The sequence below is a fragment of the Panthera pardus genome, unplaced genomic scaffold, assembly GCF_024362965.1.
Source record: "Panthera pardus isolate Hobbes unplaced genomic scaffold, ASM2436296v1 HiC_scaffold_8, whole genome shotgun sequence".
NCBI classification, from domain to species: domain Eukaryota; kingdom Metazoa; phylum Chordata; class Mammalia; order Carnivora; family Felidae; genus Panthera; species Panthera pardus.
The window spans coordinates 63332215-63357896 of record NW_026527013.1 but is presented as its reverse complement, the minus strand read 5'-3'; the positions used below and the strand labels follow the sequence as shown (position 1 = coordinate 63357896).

General features: G+C 44.0%; 1 protein-coding gene across 1 annotated transcript in view; it reads right to left on the bottom strand.

Annotated features, from left to right (window-relative positions):
• Positions 1-25682, bottom strand: part of ABCA13 (ATP binding cassette subfamily A member 13) — a 396309-nt gene that overhangs the window by 291471 nt on the left and 79156 nt on the right. Inside the window, exons 16-19 of the mRNA XM_019450998.2 lie at positions 19292-19406; positions 11113-15897; positions 7563-9374; positions 3635-3741 (exon numbers count right to left, since the gene is read on the bottom strand). Of these exons, the coding sequence (XP_019306543.2) occupies positions 3635-3741; positions 7563-9374; positions 11113-15897; positions 19292-19406 (6819 nt within the window). The remainder of the gene's footprint in view (positions 1-3634; positions 3742-7562; positions 9375-11112; positions 15898-19291; positions 19407-25682) is intronic.

The following is a 25682-nucleotide window of genomic DNA, read 5'->3' as shown; positions in this document are numbered from 1 at the left end:
AGGGGGGCCTGGGTGGCTCAGTCGGTTAAGTGGCCAACTTCGGCTCAGGTCATGATCTCACACTCCGGGAGTTCGAGCCCCACGTCGGGCTCTGTGCTGATAGCTCAGAGCCTGGATCCTGCTTCAGATTCTGTGTCTCCCTCTCTCTGACCCTCCCTCGTTCATGCTCTGTCTCTCTCTGTCTCAAAAATAAATAAACATTAAATTTTTTTTTTAATTTTTTTAATTAAAAATAGAAGATTATACCCAGCCTTGCTTTTAGAAGCAACCACATGAATGCCTCATTTGTTTCTATTTTCTCACTGATCTCACTATTTCAGATTTTGAAAAGAGATCTCCCTATTGTACAAAACGTAAACTATGTCTCTTAAGCAATCCCTCACTAAAATACAGAACAAAAGGGGTACGGCACCATTAGATACAAGAGCATCTATCTCTGAAGATAAGTGGTCCCTCTGCTTTGGAGAAGACATAACAGTGTGTTCAGGGTTATGTTATCCAGACCTAGGAAGGCATCAAATGCTCCAGGAAAGAACTCACTGCCTGTGTGGGACTTTAGGCAAGGACTACGTCCTGTGTTTCCTGCTATAAAATGACAAAGTGCGAGAGGTGAGGACGGAGGCCTGGCTTTTCTGGAAGGTGCAGGTTGGGGATGACAGGCTGGGCTGTCACATCTGCCCGCACCCACCCCTGCATCCGACATCGGCCGGCAGTGTGCCCTCCAAGGCACTGCTGTCTGGGACTCTCCCACCAGGCTCGCAGCCCAGTCTTGCTGGCCCTCAGATCGCTGCTGTAGGCCTGACCCTTCTGACGGCTACTGTGGCTAATCCCGGCTCCTGCACACTTTGGAAAACCCTGCTCTGGCTTTGCAGCCCCGCCCCCCTTTTCTGGACCTCTCCCCTCTGCTCCTCTGGGTCCCACAGTTTCCTCGGCAGGAGAGAGGCCCTGACTTCCTCACTCCCAGGCCCTGGGCAGCCCCCCTGACTCTCCTGGGCCCCAGAGTGCCAATTTGGGAAACCGAAGATCAAAGAAGACAACTTACTCCCCCTAAGGTCTATGAGCACATCAGGCCACATGCCCTGTCCTCATGCAGACGCTTCTAACAGACTTCGAGTATGAGATCCAGAGGACAAAAATGACGGCCTTCCTCGTGGTGATCCTGAACGTAATTCTCTGACATGCAAATAACTACTGTATTTTCAGTAGTAACAGGACCTGATCTGAGTGTGACTCCCTTGTGTGATGGAAAAGGAGCCATGTGCCCATTGTGGCCCCCCACCCGCCACCCCAAATCCTCACTGGCTGGTGCACATCCCCGGTCCCCACCTGTCACTGCCCTCCTACTCCATACATGGAGTGACAGTTCTGTAAGGAAAAAATGGGAGCGACAGTCTGAATGGGGCTCAGGCATGCCTGAGTTTTCTCGAAACATAAAAATTCAAAATTAATTCTGTTGCTAATGTAATTTCAGGCATGCTGTATTAATCTGGCAGCTGCAAAGCAGAAGGACAAAATCAATATAAATCTAGCTGTTAATGAACATTCGGTTCACTTAAAAGCCATCACGCTGGCTGACTGAGAAATATCAGAATAATGACATGTCTGCAGGTGGCTGGGCACAATGTCAGGGAAGCCTTCGGACTGCAGAAGAAAACGGGATTTGCGTTTTACCTGGGCATGCTTCCCCGTGCCAAAGACATCTGGTGCCCGTCCTAAGGCGTACCTGGGTATCTAATGCTTCATATTCAACAGAATTGCCGATATTTGCAACATCTCTAATTGGGAGGAGAGATTTTCTTTAAAAAGAAGAACAAAGGGGCACCTGGGTGGCTCAGTCGGTTGAACATCCGACTTCGGCTCAGGTCATGATCTTGTGGTTCACGAGTTCGAGCCCCGCATCAGGCCCTGACAGCTCAGAGCCTGGAGCCTGCTTCAGATTCTGTGTCTCCCTCTCTCTCTGCCCCTCCCCCGCTCACGCTCTGTCTCTCTCTCTCTCTCAAAAAATAAGTAAACATTAACAAAAATTTAGAAAAAAAGAATTAAAGCACATGACACCTGGGTTTCATTGACATCTACCCACCAGATGTCTCACTACCTCCTCCCCAACGCACACATACATTCCTTTTCCATGTTTCTTAGGGTAAACGATGCCTGCGTGGGTCCCAAAATTACTGTTTTTCATCCTCAACTTGCCTTGTAAGGGGTGGCCTAGCACGAGTCAACACCCACAGCAGGCAAGGCCCAATGGGGCGACCCGTGTCCCCAGCCTCCTAAGTGAGCTTTGAATTGGGCCTGGTTCCCACTCTCTGGAAGGCTTGCTCCGCTGGCACCTGCTGAGCTGGACTCAGACTCGGCCCGTTTGATCTGAAGTGCCCGCCCCCACCGTGTGCCCCACTCGGCCTGATTCCACTTCCGTGGGGGTGGAGCTGGGGTCTGTGCTGTTCTCGGGGACAGCGACACCCAGCCTGGTGTGACATCGCGTGATGAATACCGGCTGCCGCCTTGCTGCGGAGACAGAGCTGCAGAGGGCGGGGCTGGGCCCTGTCTCCTGGACTGTCCCGCACCCGCTGCCCCACCCCCCGGCCTTACCGCCCCGAAGAGGGCCGTGTGGCCCGGTTCAGGAGCTGCCATGGGATGCTGGTGACCTGTGCTCGCGTGACAAATTCCTGGAGCGGCACGGATCCAGCCCCTGGGATCAGGAGCTCTGTGACATGCACCGCCCACGTACCGCGCGAAGTCTGGGAGAACCCGGTGCCTTTGTTTCCACAACGTCCGCGCAAGGAGTTCACAACAGTATGGGGATCCTAAGACCCAAGCGAATTCATTTATAAGATAAATACTGAGCTGCGCGGGACTATAGCCACCGTGCTGAGCATCGCGGAGGCGGAACCAAATGAGCACTGGGTCCTGCTCCCAGGGACCTAACACACGGCTGCAGGAAGGGGGGCTTCTAGGGCATCAGCGCTGGGGGGCTAGAGTACCCTGGGAATTCAGGGGGCATCTTCCGTGCCAGGCACTGGATGGGCACCGAGGATGAGGACGTGGTTGCTGCCTTCAAGGAACACCGCCTCTGGCAGAGGGAGGCGTAGGAATGAGGGCACGGACATTGCACGTGACCGAGGTCTGCTGGGCATCACTGCCGGCTGAGAGGGAGGCCGTGCTTCTGGCTCAGGGCCACAGTTCAGCCAGAGTTTGATTTTTTTTTTTTTTTTTTTTTGAGAGAGAGAGAGAACGAGCCACAGAATCCGAAGCAGGCTCCAGGCTCCCAGCTGTCAGCACAGAATCCGACATGGGGCTCGAACCCCACAAGCCGTGAGATCATGACCTGAGCTGAAGTCGGACGCTTAACCGACTGAGCCACCCAGGCGCCCCTAGTTCAGCTGGAGTTTAAGTCAAGGAGACAAGGATGCACGTTTTGTGAGCAAAGACGCAGACCAAAAGCCCAGCTGGGGGGCGTGGGGGCCACCGGCCTTGGCTGGAGAAGAGTTGCAATGGGTGGGAAAGTGGGGGACCTGGGAGGCCAGGTCCCTGGGAGCCTCAGAAGCCAGGCACTGGACCAGACACGCGGGGGTAACCCACCCATCTCGCGGACAGCCGAACCCTGAACGTCGGCACAGGGCCAGGAGCAGCCCACCTGCAAGGATGAGGAACAGGTGCAGAGCCAGCATCGTCACCTTCTGCAGAGTCGCCACGGCTTCTGGGGGTTTCCGAGGCTGCTGGAAAATCTGACACATGGCAACACTAAAGAAAACAATAGACAATGGCCTTAACGGGTGAAAATCGGCGAGCCACGTGCATCCTTCACGCACGCGACGATAAATGGTAACTCTACGCCTGCAACACTCGGTCCAGACACACAAATAGCCATCTACACCTCGAGGAAACACGGAGTCTCCCACCGTAGTTTGAAGTATCCACCCTGTGGCCACTAAGCCGGACATCCACCCTCTCCTTGTCTCGATCCATTCTCAAACGGAAGGGGGCAAAGGATCAGAGGGTGGCAAAAATGAGAAGCAGAGGAGAAGGGCAGCGGAAAGAAATCTCGCAGTTGACCGTTTACGTGTGGAGAATTCACTGCAACGGATGAATCTGTATAGACGTGAGATTCTTATCTCTGAACAAACGCCTAAGGTTGTGGGGTATGTAGCATGAGTGTGCATGTGTGTGCACGGGTGTTGGCTTTACTGAGTCCACTTGGAGGGGTTGGAATAACACAGACCGAACCAAAGTTTTCATACGCTGCTGTGGTGTGAGTCCTGCCCACTGGATTCTCCTTTTCTTTTTTTGGGTTTATGTTCATTTTTTTTAGTTTATTTATTTATTTTGAGAGAGAAGAGAGAGAGAGAGAGAGAGAGAGAGAGAGAGAGAGAATCCTAAGCAGGCTCCTAGCTCTCAGCACAGAGCCTGATGCGGGGCTCAAATTCACAAACCGTGAGATCATGACCTGAACCGAAGCAGGATGCTTAAATGACAGCCATCCAGGCTCCCCCGGTTTTTCCTCTTGTGACGCAAGTGCCTGGCTCAACCTTTAACTGCCAACACGTCCGTCTACCTCCAATGTGTTTCAAAAACACACATTACCAGCCATGCCACACTGAGGCACCTTGGTTTTCGAGATCTTGGATGATTTTTCCAACTGACTGTTCGAGCTGCTTGCCTTTTCTCCTCCCATGCTTCAAATCTCTTCTGTTTTATTTGTTTTATTTTTTTAAATGTGTGTTTATTTTTGAAAGAGTGAGAGACAGAGCATGAGCAGGGACAGGCAGAGAGAGAGGGAGACACAGAATCCGAAGCAGGCTCCAGGCTCCGGGCCGTCAGCACAGAGCCTGACGCGGGGCTCGAACTCATGAACCGTGAGATCATGACCCAAGCCGAAGTCAGACGCTTAACCAACTGAGGCATCCAGGCGCCCCAAATATCTTCTGTTTTAAATTCGCCAACAGAGACTGAGCCTACAATACCCCAGGAACCCACCCTCAGCCCCAAATAAAGCGGAACCCCCAGCCTGCACTCTTTCCATGCATGACCTCCTTTTGTGACCCCATGTGGGCTGTGGGATTTCCAGAACTCGTAAGTCATAAACCATTACTTTTTCAGAGTCCCCTGGGCTCGCTGCTGAGGCCGTCACGCAACCACAGGGCCAGTCCAGCCACAACGGTGGTTCTCGAAGGGCTGTGCCAGCACACAGTGGCAACCCTGCTCACTTTCTGCCATCACACTGCTGACAAAGTGGGCCCAGGAATTCACATTTGCCTCTTGTTTCTTTTTTAACCCCAAATGGCTTTTGTCTCACTCTTAGATGAGCTTATACTCTTCCCACAATTCAAAGCCGTCCTCCAAATCAGACACAACTGAGCAGATAAACAACATCATCTGTGAAGCACTTCTAAAAGAATTGAACAAAGTGTGCGTCCGTCTATTCCTTCCTCCCCCCGCCATCCCCCACATGGGTGACATTAACTGATTAAGGGCACACCTGCCCAAAGAAATTCCCTGGAATTCCTTGAAAAGAAATATGCGAGATAACACCTGGAGATCAATTAAAAATGAAAGAAGAAAGGCATCTTGGATTCTGAGACCTCTGTGTTGAGTCACCCACTCTGGGACACATACTGCTGGGGCAGACACGGAGACGTCACATCTGAGTAAATGCCACATTCAGAATTCTCCAGAACACCGTGGCAACCAAAGCCTTGGCGAGGGGGGGGGGGGGAGGGGGGAGGAGTTTAATGCAACTCTGTTTTTACAGCATCTTGTTTTAAATTTACTTTCCCCAGGCACGCCTGGGTGGCTCAGCCAGTTGAGCATGAGCATCTGACTTCGGCTCAGGTCATGATCTCACGGTTGGTGGGACTGAGCTCCGTGTTGGGCTCTGCACTGGCCGTATGGCACCTGCTTGGGACTCTCTCTCTCTCTGTCTCTCTCTGTTCCTCCCCCACTTGTGCTCTCTTTCTCTCTCAAAATTAAAAAAAAAAAGTCAGGCAAGTCAGACCTCAAACCCATGACCAATGGGATTACCTGTTTGGGGCACTTGAGGTCTTCCCCATTGAAGAAGCCGATGTTAGAAAGAGTGAAAACAGAGAGAAGAGAGGCACGTAATCACCAAGCAGGGGGATGCTGGGAACCCAGCCTTGTGACTCTACTGACAAAGTGGTGACCACACAGCCAGTTCACAGCCAGTTGGTTTCCAGTCTCGGGATAAATTCCCTCCCTGGAGAATGGGAAACGTCAGATGAAAACTGGGGTTGGTGGAGAAGAGGGCTTGCCAGGACCACCCCCAGCTCAAACAGAGATTCAGGGCAGCTTGTAAAGTCCACTTCAGCATAGTCTGGGACCAGAGCCAACGCAAGGATGAGGCAAGGCCCTCCAAAGCCAGCACGCAAATATTGAAGCAGTGACAGGCCTTCATGCCGGGAGGCCCCTATTTCACTAACCAAGGAAACCCTTCCAAGCTCTAAAACGTGGCCATAGCAGCAGGACCAGCAGGAAACAGGTCAAGCTCTCTGGCAGGTGAGGGAGGGTTTGAGGGCACCTCCAATCTCTCCATGAGACTAAGAGAAAGGTAGGAACAGGCAGGGACTGGGGACCATCCACACGGTTCCATCACACACAGGAAGGACGGACTGGGACAAAGCAGAGTCTCTGAGGCTGCACTACCCAGGGCACAAATCCTCCAACCTGAGGGAGCAGAAGCTTCCAGAACATAATGAGTAACAGGACGGGAGCAAGGCCCCCCTGACCTGCCTCTCAGGGATAGAGGCACTGCTTGGAAGTGGATCAACCATAGCGCTGGGTTGAATCTAGAAAGGCAAGAAGCCGGGGAGCCTGGTTGGCTCAGTTGGTAGAGCATGAGACTCTTGATCTCGGGATTGTAAGTTCGAGCCCCACGTTGGGTGTAGAGATTACTTAAAAGTAAAATCCTTGGGGCCCCTGGGTGGCTCAGTCAGCTAAGGGTCCAACTTCAGCTCAGGTCATGACCTCATGGTTCATGAGTTTGAGCCCGGCATCATGCTGTTGGCGTAGAACCCGCTTTGGATCCTCTGTCCCCTTCTCTCTCTGCCCCTTCCTCGCTCTCACTCTCTCTCTCTCTCTCTCAAAAATAGATAAATAAATAAACATGAAAAAATAAAATAAAATCCTTAAAGAGGGAAGAAGTCAACAGCTTCCTGGCCCTTTCCAGGGATGGTTACCACTGAAAGCAAGATTTTCTGCATGGTGCGCATAGCCTTATAATCTCATTTGCCTGTCACACGGTAATGACCTTTGGCAGCCAGAGCACATGAAGAGAAAAGCTGTGTCTGTACCTAGCCTGGGACGAGTGAATGGAAGAAGTTTTTACTGTTGAAAATGAAAGCATGTACTTTCACACAGCGTTTAATAAACCCAAAGCATATTTGAATGCCAAATCATGGGTCAGGTCGTGAAGACACTGGACAGACACCAACGTGCTATCAAGTTAAGTCGAGAATCATACTTAACCTGGTTTGAGGTCATTCCTGCGCAGTCCTGTTTTGTAGTTCCTGCAATGGGGCAAAAAGGAAGTGAATCGGGCGTTTTCTTACCTTTGATCCATCAGTGGGACCTCTTGCCAGCACTCCATCAATGCAATTAGTTCCTTCAGGTACTTCTCGAAACTTGATAGCGGTTTGAGGATGTAAGGAAAATCAGCCATCACCTCCTCGATGCTCTCTTCTTTCCCCGATGTGGTATTCTTTCCAGTGGCTGCATTAATAAAGCTCTCAAAGATGGGCTGGAACAATGTTCTCATGGAGTCTACCCACTGAGAGTTGTTCAGGGGAAATTCTTTTCTCAAGAGAGCTATTCTCCTTAACACGATCTGGACTGATTGCTCGAGTCGTTGACGAGTTACATTCGGAATCAGAGATGCATTGGAAAACAAAGCTTCGCTCAGATCACCTGTTCCACCAGAGACCTCCCCAGCTGTCTCTATGGCTTTCAGAAGGTCATCTGGATGTTGAACCAATGTCAGCAACAGATTAAAGACAGACCTGTTATCTTTCTCTAAGTTACTCCAAAGAGCTTCCAAGGTGAGATCAATCGCCATTCTCAAGTACGTCCCTATTTCCGTGCTGTCTCGTGATAGCATTTCATCCAAAAACAGGATCACTTCCTGGGTTCTTTCCCATTTAGTACCTTGAGGGCAACAATGAGTGGGGAGTGGACGAGGGTGCAAGAAGTCTATCTGGTTGATGATACTACTTATAGGAACGAAGCAATCCAAAATTTCTTCCCATAGGTTGACAGAATCCATACTGAATATTTGAGTTGCGTTATTAAAAGCTACCAGAAGAAGCTCCATAGCCCCCAAATTGATTTTCACGGAAGTTAAAAATTCAGCAATTTCTTCCGAAATATCAGAAAAGTCCTTGGACTGGTTCACATGAGAGAATGTGCTAGATGACGTGTTGACAATATCAGAGTCTTGTGAAATATTAGGTGTGACCCCAGTCATCCCAAAAGCGAAGTCAAGAAACGGCGTCAACAAGTTGTTTATCTTTTCAGATAGGAAACGGTCTACGTTTTTCAAAGTGGTTATTTCATTCACAGCATTTCGAACACTTTGTTGCAAAACAGAATAGAGACTGTCAAAGAATTTCATGGTGTCATTGGCACTAGAGATGAGATGGGTTTCAAAAATAGTGGCCACCTTCCTGGAAACCTTCTGAGCTAGCCTGACCAGTTCCACAGTGGAGTTCACCAAGGAGGCAAGATCTCTCATGTCGGCAATGTCCCTCACCAGCAAGGTCACGGTGTCAGTCATTTCCAACAGGGGCTCTGGGGCACCACTTTCTCCACCAGCTCTTGAGAGAACACCAAGGAATCTCTTGGTCATTTCTAACGTTGTCCTGTTCCTTAGAGGGAATGAATTATTGATAAAGGAAAGCAGACCAGTGAGATTAGCAAGTATGACTTCTCGGAGTGCGGGATACACGTTACGGAAGCCCCTGTGAGGAGAGTGGGCGAGCGCGTCCATGAGCCGTGCTAGCTCTGTGGAAGTTTCTCTCACAAGCTGAAGGGCTGACCTGAGATCATGATTGAGTTGGAAGAGGTCTTCAGAACTGTTCCCGTGGCGGAGCAAGTGACTCACAACCGTAAGAAACTCCAAATTATCTTCCGACTTGTTTGTCCCCGAGGTTTCCCTTGGAAGAGCACTAAATAAATCTCTCATGAACTTCAGTCCTTGATGAATATCAAAATGAAATTGTCCATTGTCTAAAGTAAATGGCCTTTGGATGAGATGATGTAAAGCGTCCTTTAAACTTGAGAAAATGCTCATCAGTCTGTCGTCTTTCAAGACGGTAAGAAATTGATCCAGTGACAGAATTTCTAGAATTTTATCCTTTGGGACAAAGCTATAAATAAATGTGTTTTAATTTCATGTTCACCCGTGGGAAGATTAAAACCTAGAGTCACATTTTGGCTGTACAGGAGCATCATGGGGGAATCACACAGTCTGCAAGACAACATGCTAACACACCTTCCAGAAGGTGCCGTTATTTGGCACCAAATAATGAAAAGGGTGGAGAAATTTCACGCATAGTCCCGTCAGGATGCCTCAAACCTAGTCACTTCAAAAGGCACATACTTTGGCTTTTTAGAAAAGACAGGAAGGTGAAATCAATGAAGTGCCTCTCGCTGCAAGAGGGAACATCTTCCCGAACGTTCAAAGTCCTAGCAAATGGCTCAGATAGGTGATGGCTGTGATGCATCAGCGTGGCTAGGCTGAGCGACAGCCCAAGAATCTCTTTGCCATGAGCTGTGGGTCTCCATGAGTGACACAGTGTCTTCCCTCATGACAGTGAAGGATAAAGGGAAGTGACCAGTTTGCAGCATAAACACTAACCCAGGTGCCATTGGGAAGCGATTTTGCAGGTGCGATTAAAGCCCCTGGTGAGTAAACTCTGACTCAGTAAGACAGGATACCGTCCCGGGGGTGGGGTCTGACTTCTCGGTTGGAGGGCGTTCAGGGAGGTTGGAGGGTGTTCAGGGTGGGCATTAAACTTCCCTGACCTAGCAACTCCAAATAGCCCCTGCCTGCCAGTCACCTCCCCTCACCCTTGACTGCCTCCTGCAGACAGTAATTTCCTCCCCATGCTATTCTGCCTGCTTCTAAGCGTGCCTTCCGGACGGCCCATTCTAGTGACTTTGCACCTGCTTAGCTGGCCACTGAAAGCACAGAAGCCAATCCTTGAATTAAATCCTTGTTCTGGTTCGATTTCTGTGGCTGAGCCCTGACTGACACAGACGTCACAGAATGAATTAGAAATTCCCTCCAGCCTTCTCACTGGCAAGCTTCGAATAGAATGAAAACAAAAACAAAAACAAAACAAACAAAAAGGATATATGAAAAAAATTTAACGTGACTCTCGGTTTTAAAGTTTTAGAATTTTGGGGTGCCTGGGTGGCTCAGTCGGTTGAGCATCCGATGACTCTTGATTTCAGTTTAGGTCATGATCTCTCTCAGTTAAGGGGTTTGAGCCTTGTGTCAGGCTCTGTGCTGACAGTGTGGAGCCTGCTTGGGATTCTCTCTCTCTCTCTCTCTCTCTCTCTCTCTGTCCCTCCCCTGATTGTGCACACGTTCTTTCTCTCTCTCTCCCTCTCTCTCTCTCAAAATAAATAAACTCTTTAAAAAAGCATTTAAAGTTTTAGAATTTCCTCAATTCCAAATATAAACATCACAGGAGATCAACTGGAATAAAAATATTTAAACCCCTCACTTGTGATGAGACAGTTAATACATCGATTCAATTATGACCGTGTATATGCATCTACATGTATAAGAAATAGGGCTTAAGTTCCACATAAAATAGAATTTCATAACTATTTTCATAACCCAAGAATGTAAGAAAGCATAAGCAATTAATTGCCAGGGGCTAGGTTTCTATAACGTGTTTCCTACTTAGATGACAATCATCAAAATTATCTCAGCTTGAAACTTTAATAAAATGTCCTTTAAGACAAAATTCATGCCAAAGGTGACTCGTAGGTGGTAGGTACAAATGCTGTCACTGATGTTGACACGCTCAGGAAATAAAGCAGATTGTAACATGTGACAACCGCATTTACTATACCAAGCAAAAGCAGACTCACCTCATCTCTGCAGCGATGTCTTTGTGGAAGGCCTTCAGCAGAAGAGATAGTCTGTTCTCAGAATTTTCCTCCAGTAAAAACGAGAAGAACGTTTGCAAAAGCTGTTCCATGAAATCCACTGCACTTCGTGGAGGGAGGATTATGCCTGCACCATTTCCTGAAGGAGTCTGGTTCAAGGTGAGGTTAATGAAATTCGTTATCTGAAGGTCAGTATCACTCGAATTTGAGGCTGCCTCCAGAGAACTCCCAGCTAACTTACTGATTGAATTAATTAGGACACTTTCAAAAAGGAATTGAACGAGCGACAAATTAGTTAGCTGCTCTTGGCTTAGCAGTTGTGTCAAATGGGCTACATCGAGGTCACCTTCCCTAGAAATGGCTTTGAGAAAACCCAAAAAGGTAGCAAAATCTTTGATCCACAGAGCTGTATCATCAGTTGCATTCTCACTGGCTGTCAGAAGAAATAATGTCTCAATCATTCTGGAGTCATCTTTGTTCGCACGTTTATGGAGCCAGTTTTTCATGCCCAATAGAAAATCTTCAATGATTTCTGATGTCTTCAGTGACAAGGACCCCAGGCTTTCAAACACACGGGCAAGTTGCAAAGTTATGTTTTGAACAGTCTCTGAACTGATCATTTGAATTTCTTTGTTAATTTCAGAAAGCAGGTGTCTGATGGGAAAGTCGTGGCTTAGCTCTGTCATGATTTGTTCAACCTCAAGCCACAGTTCCTCAAAGTAAGAAGAGTTATAAGTCGCGTCACTTGTTTTAGTAAACCTTGGTGGTGCTTCTAAACCACTGTCCGTCATGTTAGCATCCAGAAACATCACAAATGGAGAGTCTACAGAATGGGCACCATTTTCTAGGTGCCGATCCCCAGAAAGCAATTTCATGATCCTTTCCAAATTTAAGGAAATCTTATTTTGAACAGATGCCTCTGTGCCTTCGTTAATGTTGAGGATCTTGCTTAAATTGGCTAGTGTATCAAGAATCTTTTCATCTGGTGCAACTTTTGTAAAGCTAACACTTTTCAGTGTTGCTATGATCTGAGAAGCAACTAGCTTTAGGGGGCCGCTGGGACAAAGTTCAGAGATGCCACTGTTGCTTTGATTTCCAGAAGACGGGACAAACGGTAACACTTTATGCCAAAATTCTCGCATGGTTTTTACAAGTGAAGTTTGAACGTGGAAGACTTCGGACAGCTCTAGAAAAATGGAAGTCCAGTCCACTAGTTCATGAATGACACAGACCATCGTCCTAGAAATCTCCTCCTGTGAGCCTTCATCCGAACATTGTAAACCTCCGCCCACGGGAGAGAGGTGGAGCAGGTCGAGTACTCTGGCCACTTTGCTATAAAAGGAAGAAGACGTGAGCTCGTGGGATTTACAGGCTTCTACGTTGGGATCTTGCCTCGATCCAGAAATCGTGTGATTCCAGCACCAAACCACAGGAAGGCATGTTAAAGCCTCGGAAAGAATTGCTGGTTTATCTGATATCAACTCCACCATGTCCAAAAGAGTTTTTATCACAATAGCAAAGTCTTCCTTGGTGATATTTGAGATGCTGATGCCATGAAGAACAGTGAACTTGTAGACATCCTCGAGGATTTCTGTGATGTTTTTGTCAACTCCTCTCTGCAGGAGCTTCACAGCATGAGGAAGCACGTAGTAGGCATCTACCACCGCGTTAACGTCATCCTTCGGGAACAGGCGTGAGAGCTTGAGCAGGTGATTGACATTCCAAGAATGTGAGCTGTCCACAAATTTTTCCAGCAAGCCAACAAGCAGGTTGGCCCCCAAACGGCCAGGACCCAATCTACTGACGTTCTTAAAGAAATTCGTTAGCGCTTCGCTCATTTGTACAAGTTGGTCGACCAGTAGGTCTATGTCTGGCTTCTTGAGGGTACGCAGGAGAGAAGTTACCTTCTTGAACACTTGACTATTACCTGCATCTCGTGGAATGTTGTGAAGAACTGAGGGTGTCAGGGAGTTGAACACATCCCTCATCAGTTGGATACCAAGTCCTACAGCTTTCGTGATTTTGTGCGGACTCATTTGTGGTGGATGTTGGAGATCATAAGAGAAGTTGAAGGCAAGGTAACTGGCTAACTGATATAATGAATTGCCCAAGCTGTTGACATCCTTTTCTTTTAGACTGGTAGCAAATATGTTGAAAAGCTTCTCAGATGTAGAAGAGGAGTCACTTTCTAGGATGTGAGTGGAGATAGCCTTCATAAGTTTCTGAACTTCCTTCCCCAGAGCTACTAAATGCAGCCAAAGATTTTTAAATTGACTAGGTAAGTCATCTGACATTTCTATGGGTCTTAGAACGAATCCAGTAAAACGTTTCCAGTGGGATTGAGGTACAAAATCAAAGTCTCTTGTCAAGTTGTTGATAATCATCCTTACTTGGTCTGTGGAATCATTTAAAAGAGTTAATAAAATCTCTAATTTAGGTACCTTTTCCTCTTCAAAGACTTCAGTGAGTATCACATTTAGGAAATCAGTTACATTTTTCAATACAGTATTCACGCAATCTGGATCTGACGTGTTGAACGAACAATGAGGGTCCTTTATATTCAGCATCCCAGTAACAAGCTTCAGTGTAGAGTTAATTTTGTTCTCTACATCTCTGAAACTCTTCCAAATACCCCGAGGATAACCTTGTGAAACACTGGAGTTATACATCATGTACAGATGGTTCATGATATCTACCCATGCAACGCACCCCTTCCGTCTGCTGATTGTGTCCTCGGAGGAAAATGTGGAATTTAACACGGCCAGAATATGTAATGTCCTCTGTGAGATATTTACATGTAATAAGCCATCTTCCAAAATAAACTCGGTAACATTTTGGAAAATATTGGCACAGGACAATAAATCTTGGTCACGTGACACATTTCTAAGCAATAACATTGTTTCTCTTAGCTCGTTGATGACACTTTCAAACTTCACTCCATGATTTGTGAGGTTATTTGAAAGAAAGTGATTTAACAATTGTACGTCTCTGTCGATGTATTCTGAGGTGTCACTTAACTCCATGAAAACGTCAAGCAGAGAATATAAAAACTCTCTGCTGGCATTTGTGTTTAATGGAAATGTCTTTAGCTGACTCAGGGCAGTCTCCATGGTGAAAAGGGATTTCTCTACTTGGTCGGGGTTAAGTGACTTTACACTAACTAAGGCATCACCCACCACTACCCAAAGATCCCTGAGACTCAAAAACTCATCCCAATCATGAAAGCCATCAGCTTGGGTTACATTTTTAAACAAATTCAGTATGAGTCTGGCGGGGTGGTGGGTAGGAAACATTCGTTGGCAGCTTTTAGAAACTTTCACATCACCTTCCAATTCATCCAGAAGCTGAGTGAGGCCATCGTGAAGAGGAGTGAAAATATTCACACCAAACTTGAATATCTGAGATATGCTTCCCCAGATATCAGTCCACATTTGGAGCCATGAGACGGTGCAGCGAACAGCCATTAACTCATTGAACACACTGCCATTCGCGGACAGGTTGGAAAGAATTTGTGCCCACGGAAGAATAAATGAAGACCCTCTGTGTGTTGAATAATTCACGGAAGAAACGTTTTTACTATCCAAAGCAAAGCATTCATTACCCAAAAGGGCTTCTACTGATCCGTTGAAGAACTGGCTCATGTACTGAAAGAAAGAAATACGGAAATCCTCATTGGCCACGAGCAGCTGTTTGAGACCTGTCAACGTAGCATGAATCACTTCCAATTCGGGGCCCTGTGTAGACACCAGGGATTGGGCCTGAAGTTCCAAGTAGTTAAAAAATGAAAGCAACTGCTGACAATAAGATCCCTCCGAAATTCCCTCGAGAACCCCTGTTGTCTCATATAAAAATGCAAATGCTTCACTGATGTTCTGGAAATGAAATTGCTTTATGATATCCAAAATGTGTTTTGAGATTTGTGCAAGGGAGGGTAGCAAAGAGTCTGTGCCCTGAATGCTCAAGAATTCAGACATGGATTGGAACCAGGAAGAATAAATCTGCAGAAGCAAAGCTGAATCTTTGTCCTGGAAGACGCTGAGATAGAGCTGAGTCAAGATTTTAGCAACTTCTTGTTTTTCGGGTTCAGGAAGGGCTGAGAAACGCTCAGACAGGTTCCGTAAAGCACAGACTACGTCCAGAGCCTCGGAGACTTGGCCCTGCCTCAGAAATCCGAATTCATAGAGGCTGCTTAGGACCGTTTCACATAAAGGTACAAAGTCCATTTTCACAGATGGTAATGGAGGCCAATCTGAATGGAACAACTGAGAAAAGTTAAAGCTTTTGCTAAGGACCCTCTCGTCTTCTGGAACAGAAAAGTTAAGACCTGTAGTCAAGGTCTCCAGTGTGTCTCTTTCTCCTTTTGAAATGCCATCCGTCCACAACTCCAGGAGCTTGGGATTCATTTCAGAAAGTACTAATTCCATAAATCTCAAAATATCATTTGATTCCTTCTCTGTCCAGAGACGTTCAAGAGCTTGTGCTCTTGCGATCACTGCTTTGCCAAGTTCCAGAAGTTTCTGAGTATCAAGAGCAGATGGGTCTCTCTCTAAACTTCTTGAATGATTTACCCACAAATGGCTTGTGTTCAGAAGAATCTCGGTGGGAGATGGGCGGTCACGGGATTTGGGAACCCGGGGCGAGTCGAAAGGATTAGGCAATAATTTCTCCAGAAATCCCACCAGCGATAAAAAAAAGTGCATTTGCTCGTCCTCCGGGGAATGCGATCTCTTTTCCATCAGGAGAAGTTCCTTGGAGGAATTCAAGATCCTAAAAGATTAGCGGAATTGTTTCAGTATCCAAAAATAAATTAATAAATAAATTCAAGACGAATTCAATTTATCAACTTTTCAGGGTAATACTCAGACTTATTTAGACTAAAACATAAATGAAGGATTTACCACACAATGTAGGGAATTAAATTAATGTGAGCGTTGGAAGTGTTTTACAAATCCAAAATGCACATACATGTGTTTAGCTTAAAATCTGCTTCCTGCACCAACAACAATGGATTTTAAGTTACTTTACTCCACGATTTCACATGTAGGATTGTTCAAGGTAAGTTTGCTGTGTATGCTGGAAAAATCTCGGGTTTTGATTCCTTATTGTGTCTCACAATGTCGTGGCTGTAGGCGGAGTCCAAATGGCAGAGTGTGTCAGAAACCTCCCCCTATGATTTATGGACGGACGACTGTTGGAATTACCCGTTCCAGAAGCAATTCCAGTGTTCGTTAAACAATGCTGGCACTTCCCACTATTAGAAACTCATTAATTTAGATAGTGTACTTTCTCTCCAGGGGTTAACTTGTAAAATGCAAGGAATTCGCAATGGAGCAACTCGGGGGTTATGACAAAGTCCACACTCACAAGAGAAATCCACACTTGGAGCCTGTGTGGCTCAGTTGGTTAAGCGTCTGACTTCAGCTCAGGTCATGATCTCGCGGTCCATGAGTTCGAGCCCCATGTCAGGCTCTGTGCTGACGGACCCTGGAGGCTGCTTTGGATTCTGTGTCGCCCTCTCTCTCTCTGCCCCTTCTCCACTCATGTGTCTCTTTCTCTCAAAAATTAATAAACATTGAAATAAAAGTCAGGGGTGCCTGGGTGGCTCAGTCGATTAAGCATCCAACTTCGGCTCAGGTCATGATCTTACAGTTCCTGAGTTCTAGCCCTGTGTCAGGCTCTGTGCTGACAGCTCGGAGCCTGGAGCCTGCTTCGGATTCTGTGTCTCCCTCTCTCTCTGCCCATCCCCCCTCTCATACTCTGTCTCTACCTCAAAAATAAACATTAAATATTTTTACATAAATAAATGAATGAATAAACATTAAAAATGTTTTTCAATAAATATAAATAAATAAATAAATAGAAGTCCTCACTTGGGAAATGTACTAACTTCCATTAACTCAGGAGCTACCTGTCCACTTTATATATATTTATATGATTTATATTTATATCTATATCTAGATTTATATATCTATACAAATTTATATTTATAAATATATTTATATTTATATAAATATTTATTTATGTATATTTATATCTATATCTTATTATATTCATATTTATATTTATTACAATATATAATATATATTATAATATATTTATTATAATATGTATTATTTATATATTATGCAAATTATATATATTTATATTATATATTAAATATATATTATATATTTATTTACATATATTTATATATCATATAATTTATATAATTTATATATTATATATAATTTATATATATTTTTATATATTGTATATAATTTATATATAATTTATGTATATTTATATATTATATAATTTATATATAATTTATATATATTTATATATATAACTTATACATGTTTATATACTACATATAATTTATATATTTTTTAATATATATAATTTATATATATTATATATATTTATATTTAATATGTAATATATTTGTATGGATTTATTATAATATATATTACATATAATATATAATAATGTATTTATATGTATTTATTTGTATTTATTAAATATAAATATATGTATATGTATTTACATGTATTTATATGTATTTATTATAATATATATTACATATAATGTATAATAATAAATACATATAAATATAATATATAACATAAATATATAATGAATACATATACACAAATATATATTTATATATTTGTTATAAATCTATATATTTATTTTTATATGATTATACGGCTGGAACAGGACATGGTCCAGGGTTTCTATTTCCAGGCCCAGTACTCTTCATACCGATCACGATTAATGTCCATCCTTATTTTTATTTCTTCACTCATTCATTAGGTCAACATCCAGTTACCTAGCATCTATTATGACAGATACTATGCCAGCTGCTCTGGGTCTACAGCTATAAAATGAAACATGCCCTCAGAGCATAGACAGACGAGGTTTACTGCTGTCTTTCTAGGGCATCTAAATATTTGAGACTTTCAGGAGAGTAAGGTATTGTAAATCCAAACTGAACAAGGGACTGACTCTCTAGGGGGTGTGTCCCGTGCTCTTCCTCCTTGGTCCACTAACCCCCGAGCTTTAAAAGTTTCTTGGGAGTGACAGTTCCTAGGTCCAGAGAGATGTTGAAGAACAGCTCTTGAATTTTGCTGTGCACCTGGAGAATTTCTTAAATCTACAGAAAACTGGTTCCTACACACAGTCAATGTCTAGCGCTTCTGGGAATTTGTATTTTTAGCAAACTTCATAGAATAGGTTCCACTCCTGAGTCTGAAAGCTATGCTCTAATGCAAAGCTTCTGTCCCATCTCTTCCCAGCACACCCATGAACAATAAAGTGTGCTTTAAACTGTACATAATATCCAGGGCACCCGGCAGGTTCAGTCAGTAGAGTAGGCGACTCTTGATCTCGGGGTTGTGAGTTCAAGTCCTACACTGAGTGCAGAGCTTACTTACAAATAATAAATAAATAGGGGCGCCTGGGTGACTTAGTTAAGCGTCTGACTTCGGCTCAGGTCTTGATCTCATAGTTTGTGAGTTCAAGCCCCACGTCGGGCTCTGTGCTGACAGCCCGGAGCCTGGAGCCTGCTTCCGATTCTGTGTCTCCCTCTCTCTCTGCCCTTTCCCCACTCATGCTCTGTCTTTCTCTCTCTCTCTCAAAAATAAACATTAAAAAGAATTTTTAAGTAATAATAAATAAATAAAATGAGACTCATGTTTTTAAAAATTAAAGAAATAAACTATATAAAATATCCATAATTATACATAAAAATTTCTACCACAATGCATATGTCAAAGTAGCAGGATAGCATATAATCTGGTAGATTTAGTTCCAAAGATCACTTCTCTCCTCAAAAGTCTCCAAAACTACCAGAATCTTAAATCACTGATGCCATGACTCAAGCAGGCAATTAGATGAGACTATTTGCCAAAGATTGCACTTTTTGGCGTATCTATTATAACTCATGCTTTTCAGAGAAAATTTTACTATTTTCATCTGTTTTTCTTTTCAAAATCCGTGGAAACATGAGGCATATACACTCTATGGAGCAAATGTTTATTGAACACCTAATATGAAACACTGTTCAGTAGCCAAATAAGGAGCTCACATTCTAAAGCAAAAGCATTCCCTACAACTAGATTCTGCTTGTCTTCAGGTAATAGTTACATAGAAACCTGGAAATTGGGTTCTGAAAACTTACCTAGCTACGGAAGCAGCTGGAGACTTGAGTAAGTTACTCAAAAAGTCAAAATAATTATCAGTGATGATTTCCCAGTCCATGTTTTCTTCGTAACAAGGAGATTCCTCAGAGAAAGCTAAATAGAAAGGCATTTCATATATCGATCTCAAGTTGGAAACAACAGTCAAATCTGCCAAAGCAAAAAACACTATAGTGGTTCAGTTAATGTGTTTGAAAATATAACAAAGAAGGGTTAGAAATCCTTGTGATCTGGCTCCCACTTCTGGCCAACACCAACTATCCCTGGCTGTCAAGCAATGGAGACAGTGATCCACAGAAGACAGAAAATAAACAAGGTGAGACCCATGATTATCCTGTCTATTGCCTTAAGGAGAGCATCCAGGCCATGACACAGGAGGTGGAACTGAGCAGGAACTGTCAGGCGCCCTGAGCAGAGGGGATGAAGGTTAGAGTCCGGAAGACGGCACAGATACACAGAACAGACTCCCAGGAAAGACAGAGCCATATAGATGGAGCCCCCGCTGTCTGCCTCCTTCAACTATCCAGCTGAGGACAAACCAGTGCATGCAGGTGACAAAGCACCCGGAGACCAGGGAAAGATCCACCCAAAAGGATTCCGGAAAAGTATCCGGGGATCACATGGGCCAGGAACAAATTCTCTTTCCATCAGCCGGACCGGAACAATCCACAGTCTCACGAGACAATGAGTACAAGATGCACGATGAGTCTCGCCTCAGTCCTGGGGAATATTTGCAACCGCACCGAGTGTCGCTCCAGTCCTAACAAACCTTAAAAGCAAGATCCTAAAGGATCAAACTGTTTTCAAGAACATAGGAAAAACAGAATGGCAAGCAGGAAACAAGGCGAACCTCAAAATGTTTGGCATCCAATCAAAAATCACCGGGCATGCAAAGAAGCAGAAATACATGACCCAGAGTTAGGAGAAAAAAATAATCAACCAAAACTGCCCCGAAAGAGGGTGGTACTGCCCAGAAGCAGACACATAGATCAATCAAACAGAATAGAGACCTCAGAGATAAACCCATGTTTCTATGGCCAATTAATCTATAACAAAGGACACAAGAGTACACAATAGTGAAAAGACAGTATCTTCCGTAAATGGGGTAGGGCACAGCAGACAGCTATATGCCAAAGAATGCACCTGTACCACTTTCTTACACTGCACACAAAAATAAATTCAAACTGCACCGAAGATCTAAATGTGAGACCTGAACCCATAAAACCCTTGACAGAAAACAGAGGCAGTAAACTCTTGGACATAGGTCTGAGCAGTATTTCTTTGGATCTGTCTCCTCAGGCAAGGGCAACAAAAGCAAAAATAAACTATTGGGACTACATCAAACTAACAAGCTTTTGCACAGCAAAGGAAATCACTAACAAAACAAAGAGGCAACCTACTGAATGGGAGACGATATTTGCAAATGATATTCGCAATAGGGAGCTAATATCCAAAATATATACAGAACTCATACGACTCAACAACAATAAAAAATCTGACTTGAAAATGGGCAGAGGATTTTTCTGAGTGGATATTTCTGAGTGGATATCTGAGTGGCTATTTCGGCTGAGTGATTTTGGCTCAGGTCATGATCTCACAGTTTGTGACTTCAAGCCTTGTATCGGGCTCTCTGCTGTCAGCACGGAGCCCGCTTCACATACTCTGTCTCCCTCTCTCTCTGCCTCTCCCTTGATGTCGCTGTCAAAATTAAGCAAACATTAAAAAAAAAAAGGCAAAACTTTTCAGAATGGATAAAACCAGACCCAACTGTATGTTGCATATGAAAATGCGCTTGAAATGAAAGACATAAATAAAAAAGGACAGAAAAGACATACCACCCTAACACAAAGCAAAAGAAAGCATTAAAGTAGACTTCAGATGATAATATCACTGTAATTTTATATTGCTAAGGCATCGAGGAATCAAGACAGAGTAGTTCTAAATGTTCATGGGCATTATAACAGAGCCTCAAAGCACATGAAACATCTTAGCCAAAAGGCCGAAAAGCGATACAAAGCACATGAAACAGAAACCAATATAAAGTACGAGGAGAAATCAACAAACCCACAGTGATCGTCAGAGATCCCAACACGCCCTCCGATAACTGATACGACAGGAAGACAAAAAAACATCAGCAAGGACACGGATCTGTAGAACACCATGAACCAACATGATCCAATTGACATTTAGCTAAGACACCCCAGCCAACAACGTGATACATATTCTCAAGTACATACAGAACATTTGCCATGCCGGACCATATTCTAGACCAAACAACAGAGCTCAGTAAGACTTAAAAGGATTCTAGTCATATAAAGAATGTTCACTGACCAATTAAATTAGAAATCAATTAACAGACATGTATCTGGAAGATCCCAACTCTTTGGAAACTAAATAACACACTTTGAAATAACTCATGGATCCAAAAAGCAATCAAAAGGTAAATGAAAAAGTATTTTAAAACTGAATAAATATCAGAGAACCAAATGGCAGTATTTGTTGGATATGACTAAAAAAGTACCCAAGGAGAAATTTATACATTAAACACCTACACTGGAAAAGTATAAAGGTCTTAAATCAATGACCTCCACTTCTGTGGTAAGAAACTAGAAAGTCAGTGGAACTCGGGGTGCCTGGGTGGCTCAGTCAGTTAAGCATCTGACTCTTGATTTCAGTTTGATTTTCATGGGATTGAGCCCCATGTCAGGCTCTGTGCTGACAGCAAGGAACCTGCTTGGGATTCTCTCTCTCTCTCTCTGCCTCTCCCCTGCTCACTCTCTCTCTCTCAAAATAAATAAATATTAAAAAAAATAAGTTAGTTAAACCTAAAGTAAGTAGAATAAAGAAAAGAGTAAAGATCAAAGTGAAAACTAAGGAAATAGAATAAAGGAAAATATTGCAGAAAAATTAACAAAATCAAAGGCTATTTGTCTGAGATCAATAGTATTGATGACCCTCTAAAGCAAAGTGATCAAGAAAAAAAGAAAGGCACAAATTACCGAGAACAAGTATGAGCGGTGATATTACTACAGATTCTATAATATTAAGAGAATAATAAGGGAGGCACCTGTTGGCTCTGTCAGAAGAACGTGCAACTCTTGACCTCAAGGTCGGGAGTTTGAGCCCCATGTTGGGTGTAGCGATTACTTAAAAATAAAATCTCTTAAAAAAATATCTTTTAAAAGAGAATAATAATGGAATAGCAGGAAAAAAACACTATGACACTAAAGTGGACAATTTACATGGCAGAGACAAGTTCATTGGACGACACATCTTCCAGAGCTTACTCAGGAAGAAACTGATAACCTGAATAGTCCTATTAAGGAAATTGAATGTATAGTTTAAAAACCTTCCCACGAAAAAAACTAAAGGCCGGGATGGCTTCACTACTAAATTCTACCAAATGTTAAAGGGAGAAATAATACCAATTCTACACAAATTCCTCCAGGAAATTGGAAAGGAGAGGAAACTTCTCAACTTATTCTATGAGGCCAGGATTTCCTTGATACCAAAATAAGACAAAGACATCAAAGGAAAAGAAAACTACAGTCCAGCATCCCTCATGGAAGAAATGCAAAATGTTAGACAAAATTTTAGCAAGTTGAATCCAACAACATATGAAAGGTAAAATATCTTATCAAGAGGGGCTTACTTATCCTAGTTATGCATCTCAATGTAGCATCTCAAAAATTTCAAAAATGCTAAACACATAGGGATAACCTGAGAAAAGATTTGAAGAGTACTACAACGAAATTACTAACAGAAAACAGGGGCGCCTAGGTGGCTCAGTCAGTTAAGCGACTGACTTTGGCTCAAGTCATGATCTCGTGGCTCATGAGTTCAAACCCCACATCAAGCTCTGTGATGACAGCTCAGAGCCTGGCATCTGCTTTGGATTCTGTGTCTCCCTCTCTCTCTGCCCCTCTCCTGCTCATGCTCTGCCTCTCTCTCTTTCAAAAATAAATAAACATTAAGAAATTTTAAAAGAAGAAAATAAATAAGACATAAACAAATGAAGAGATACACGGTGCTCATGAATCAGAAGACTACGTGTAGTTAAGAAGTCATTCCCCCTAAATTTATCCAGAAAGTCAACTCAATCTTGGTTTAAATTCCAACAGAATTTTGAGAAACCGAGAAGCAGATTCTAAAATTCAGATGACCTAGAATAGCTAAAACAATTTTTTCAAAGATTTTATTTTTTTAATTGTTTGTTTATTTATTTTGAGAGAGAGAGTGTGTGAGCAGGGGAAGGGGCAGAGAGAGAGGAGAGACAGAATCCCAAAGAGGTTCTGTGCTGTCAATGCAGAGCCCTACTCAGGGCTCGATCTCATCAACTGCGAGAGATAATGACCTGAGCCAAAATCCAGAGTTGGAGCTTAACCGGCTGAGACACCCAGGCGCCCCAAGATTTGTTTCAAGTAATCTGTACACCCAACATAGGGCTCGAACTTACAATGCCAAGATCAAGAGTCACATGCTCCACTAACTGAGTCAACCAGGCCCTGCTAAAACAATTTTTTTTTTATTTTACTTCATTTTATTTTAATGTTTATTTATTTTACTGAGAGAGAGAGAGAGACCGAGTGTGAGCGGGGGAGAGGCAGAGAGAGGAAGACACAGAATCCAAAGCAGGTTCCAGGCTCCAAGCTGTCAGCACAGAGCCCGATGCGGGGGCTCGAACTCACGAACCGCAAGATCATGACCTGAGCCGAAGTCAGACACTTAACCGACTGAGCCACTCAGGCGCCCCTAAAACAATTTTTTAAATTTTTTTTAACGTTTATTTATTTTTGAGACAGAGAGAGACAGAGCATGAACAGGGGGAGGGTCAGAGAGAGAGAGGGAGACACAGAATCTGAAACAGGCTCCAGGCTCTGAGCTGTCAGCACAGAGCCCGACGCGGGGCTTGAACTCACGGACCGTGAGATCATGACCTGAGCCAAAGTCGGACGCTTAACCGACTGAGCCACCCAGGTGCCCCTAAAACAATTTTTTAAAAGAACAAAGTAGGAAGGCTAACACTGATGCTAAGACTTACACTAAAACTGTAAGAATCAGGGGCACCTGGCTTATTGTTATTATATTACACTCAACTGAGTGTAGAGATTAGAGATTAGTTCATGTCTAAGTAGAAATTAGAGATTATTTAAATAAATGGATAACTGACATATAGAAATAAGAGTATTTACATCAATAAAACTCAAAAATTAAAACTTCACTAATCGAGGTCATGTGATATTGGCATAGAGACCAACAAACACACCCCTGGAACAGAAGAGGCAGAAAAGATCCATTCATGTGAGTATTTACTTAACAAAGCGACAGAGATAATTCAGTGGAGAAAATCTTCACAACAAATCTTTCCGAAGCAATTGGATCTCCATATGCAAAAAAATAATACTCAGTGTACACCAACATCATATACAAAAATTATCTCAGAATTCATCGTAGACCTAATTTAAAACTTATAGTTGCTGGGGCGACTGGGTGGCTCAGTCAGTGGAGCATTCGACTTGATTTCGGCTCAGCTCATGATCCCAGGGTCATGGGATCGAGCCCGAGTTGGGCTCTGCACTGGGTGTGGAACCTGCTTAAGATTCTCTCTCTCGGGGCACCTGGTGGGCTGAGTCGGTTAAGCATCCGACTCTTGATTTCGGCTCAGGTCATGATCTTACAGTTCGTGAGATCGAGCCCCGCATTGGGCTCTGCGCTGATGGCTCTGAGCCTGCTTGGGTCCTCTCTCTCCCCCTCTCTCTGTGCCACCCCTGTTCGTTCATGCGCTCTCTCTGTCTCAAAATAAACAAACCAGGGGCGCCTGGGTGGCTCAGTTGGCTAAGCGTTCAACTTCAGCTCAGGTCACGATCTCACAGTTCGTGGGTTCGAGCCCCGCGTCGGGCTCTGTGCTGACAGCTCAGAACCTGGAGCCTGTTTTGGATTCTGTGTCTCCCTCTCTCTCTGACCCTCCCCCGATCATGCTCTATCTCTCTCTGTCTCAAAAATAAATAAACATTGGGGCGCCTGGGTGGCGCAGTCGGTTAAGCGTCCGACTTCAGCCAGGTCACGATCTCGCGGTCCGTGAGTTCGAGCCCCGCGTCAGGCTCTGGGCTGATGGCTCGGAGCCTGGAGCCTGCTTCCAATTCTGTGTCTCCCTCTCTCTCTGCCCCTCCCCCGTTCATGCTCTGTCTCTCTCTGTCCCAAAAATAAATAAAAAATAAATAAATAAAAAAATAAAAAATAAATAAATAAATAAATAAATAAACATTAAAAAAAAATTTTTTTTAAATAATAAATAGGGGCGCCTGGGTGGCACAGTCAGTTAAGCGTCCGACTTCAGCTCAGGTCACGATCTCGCAGTCCGTGAGTTCGAGC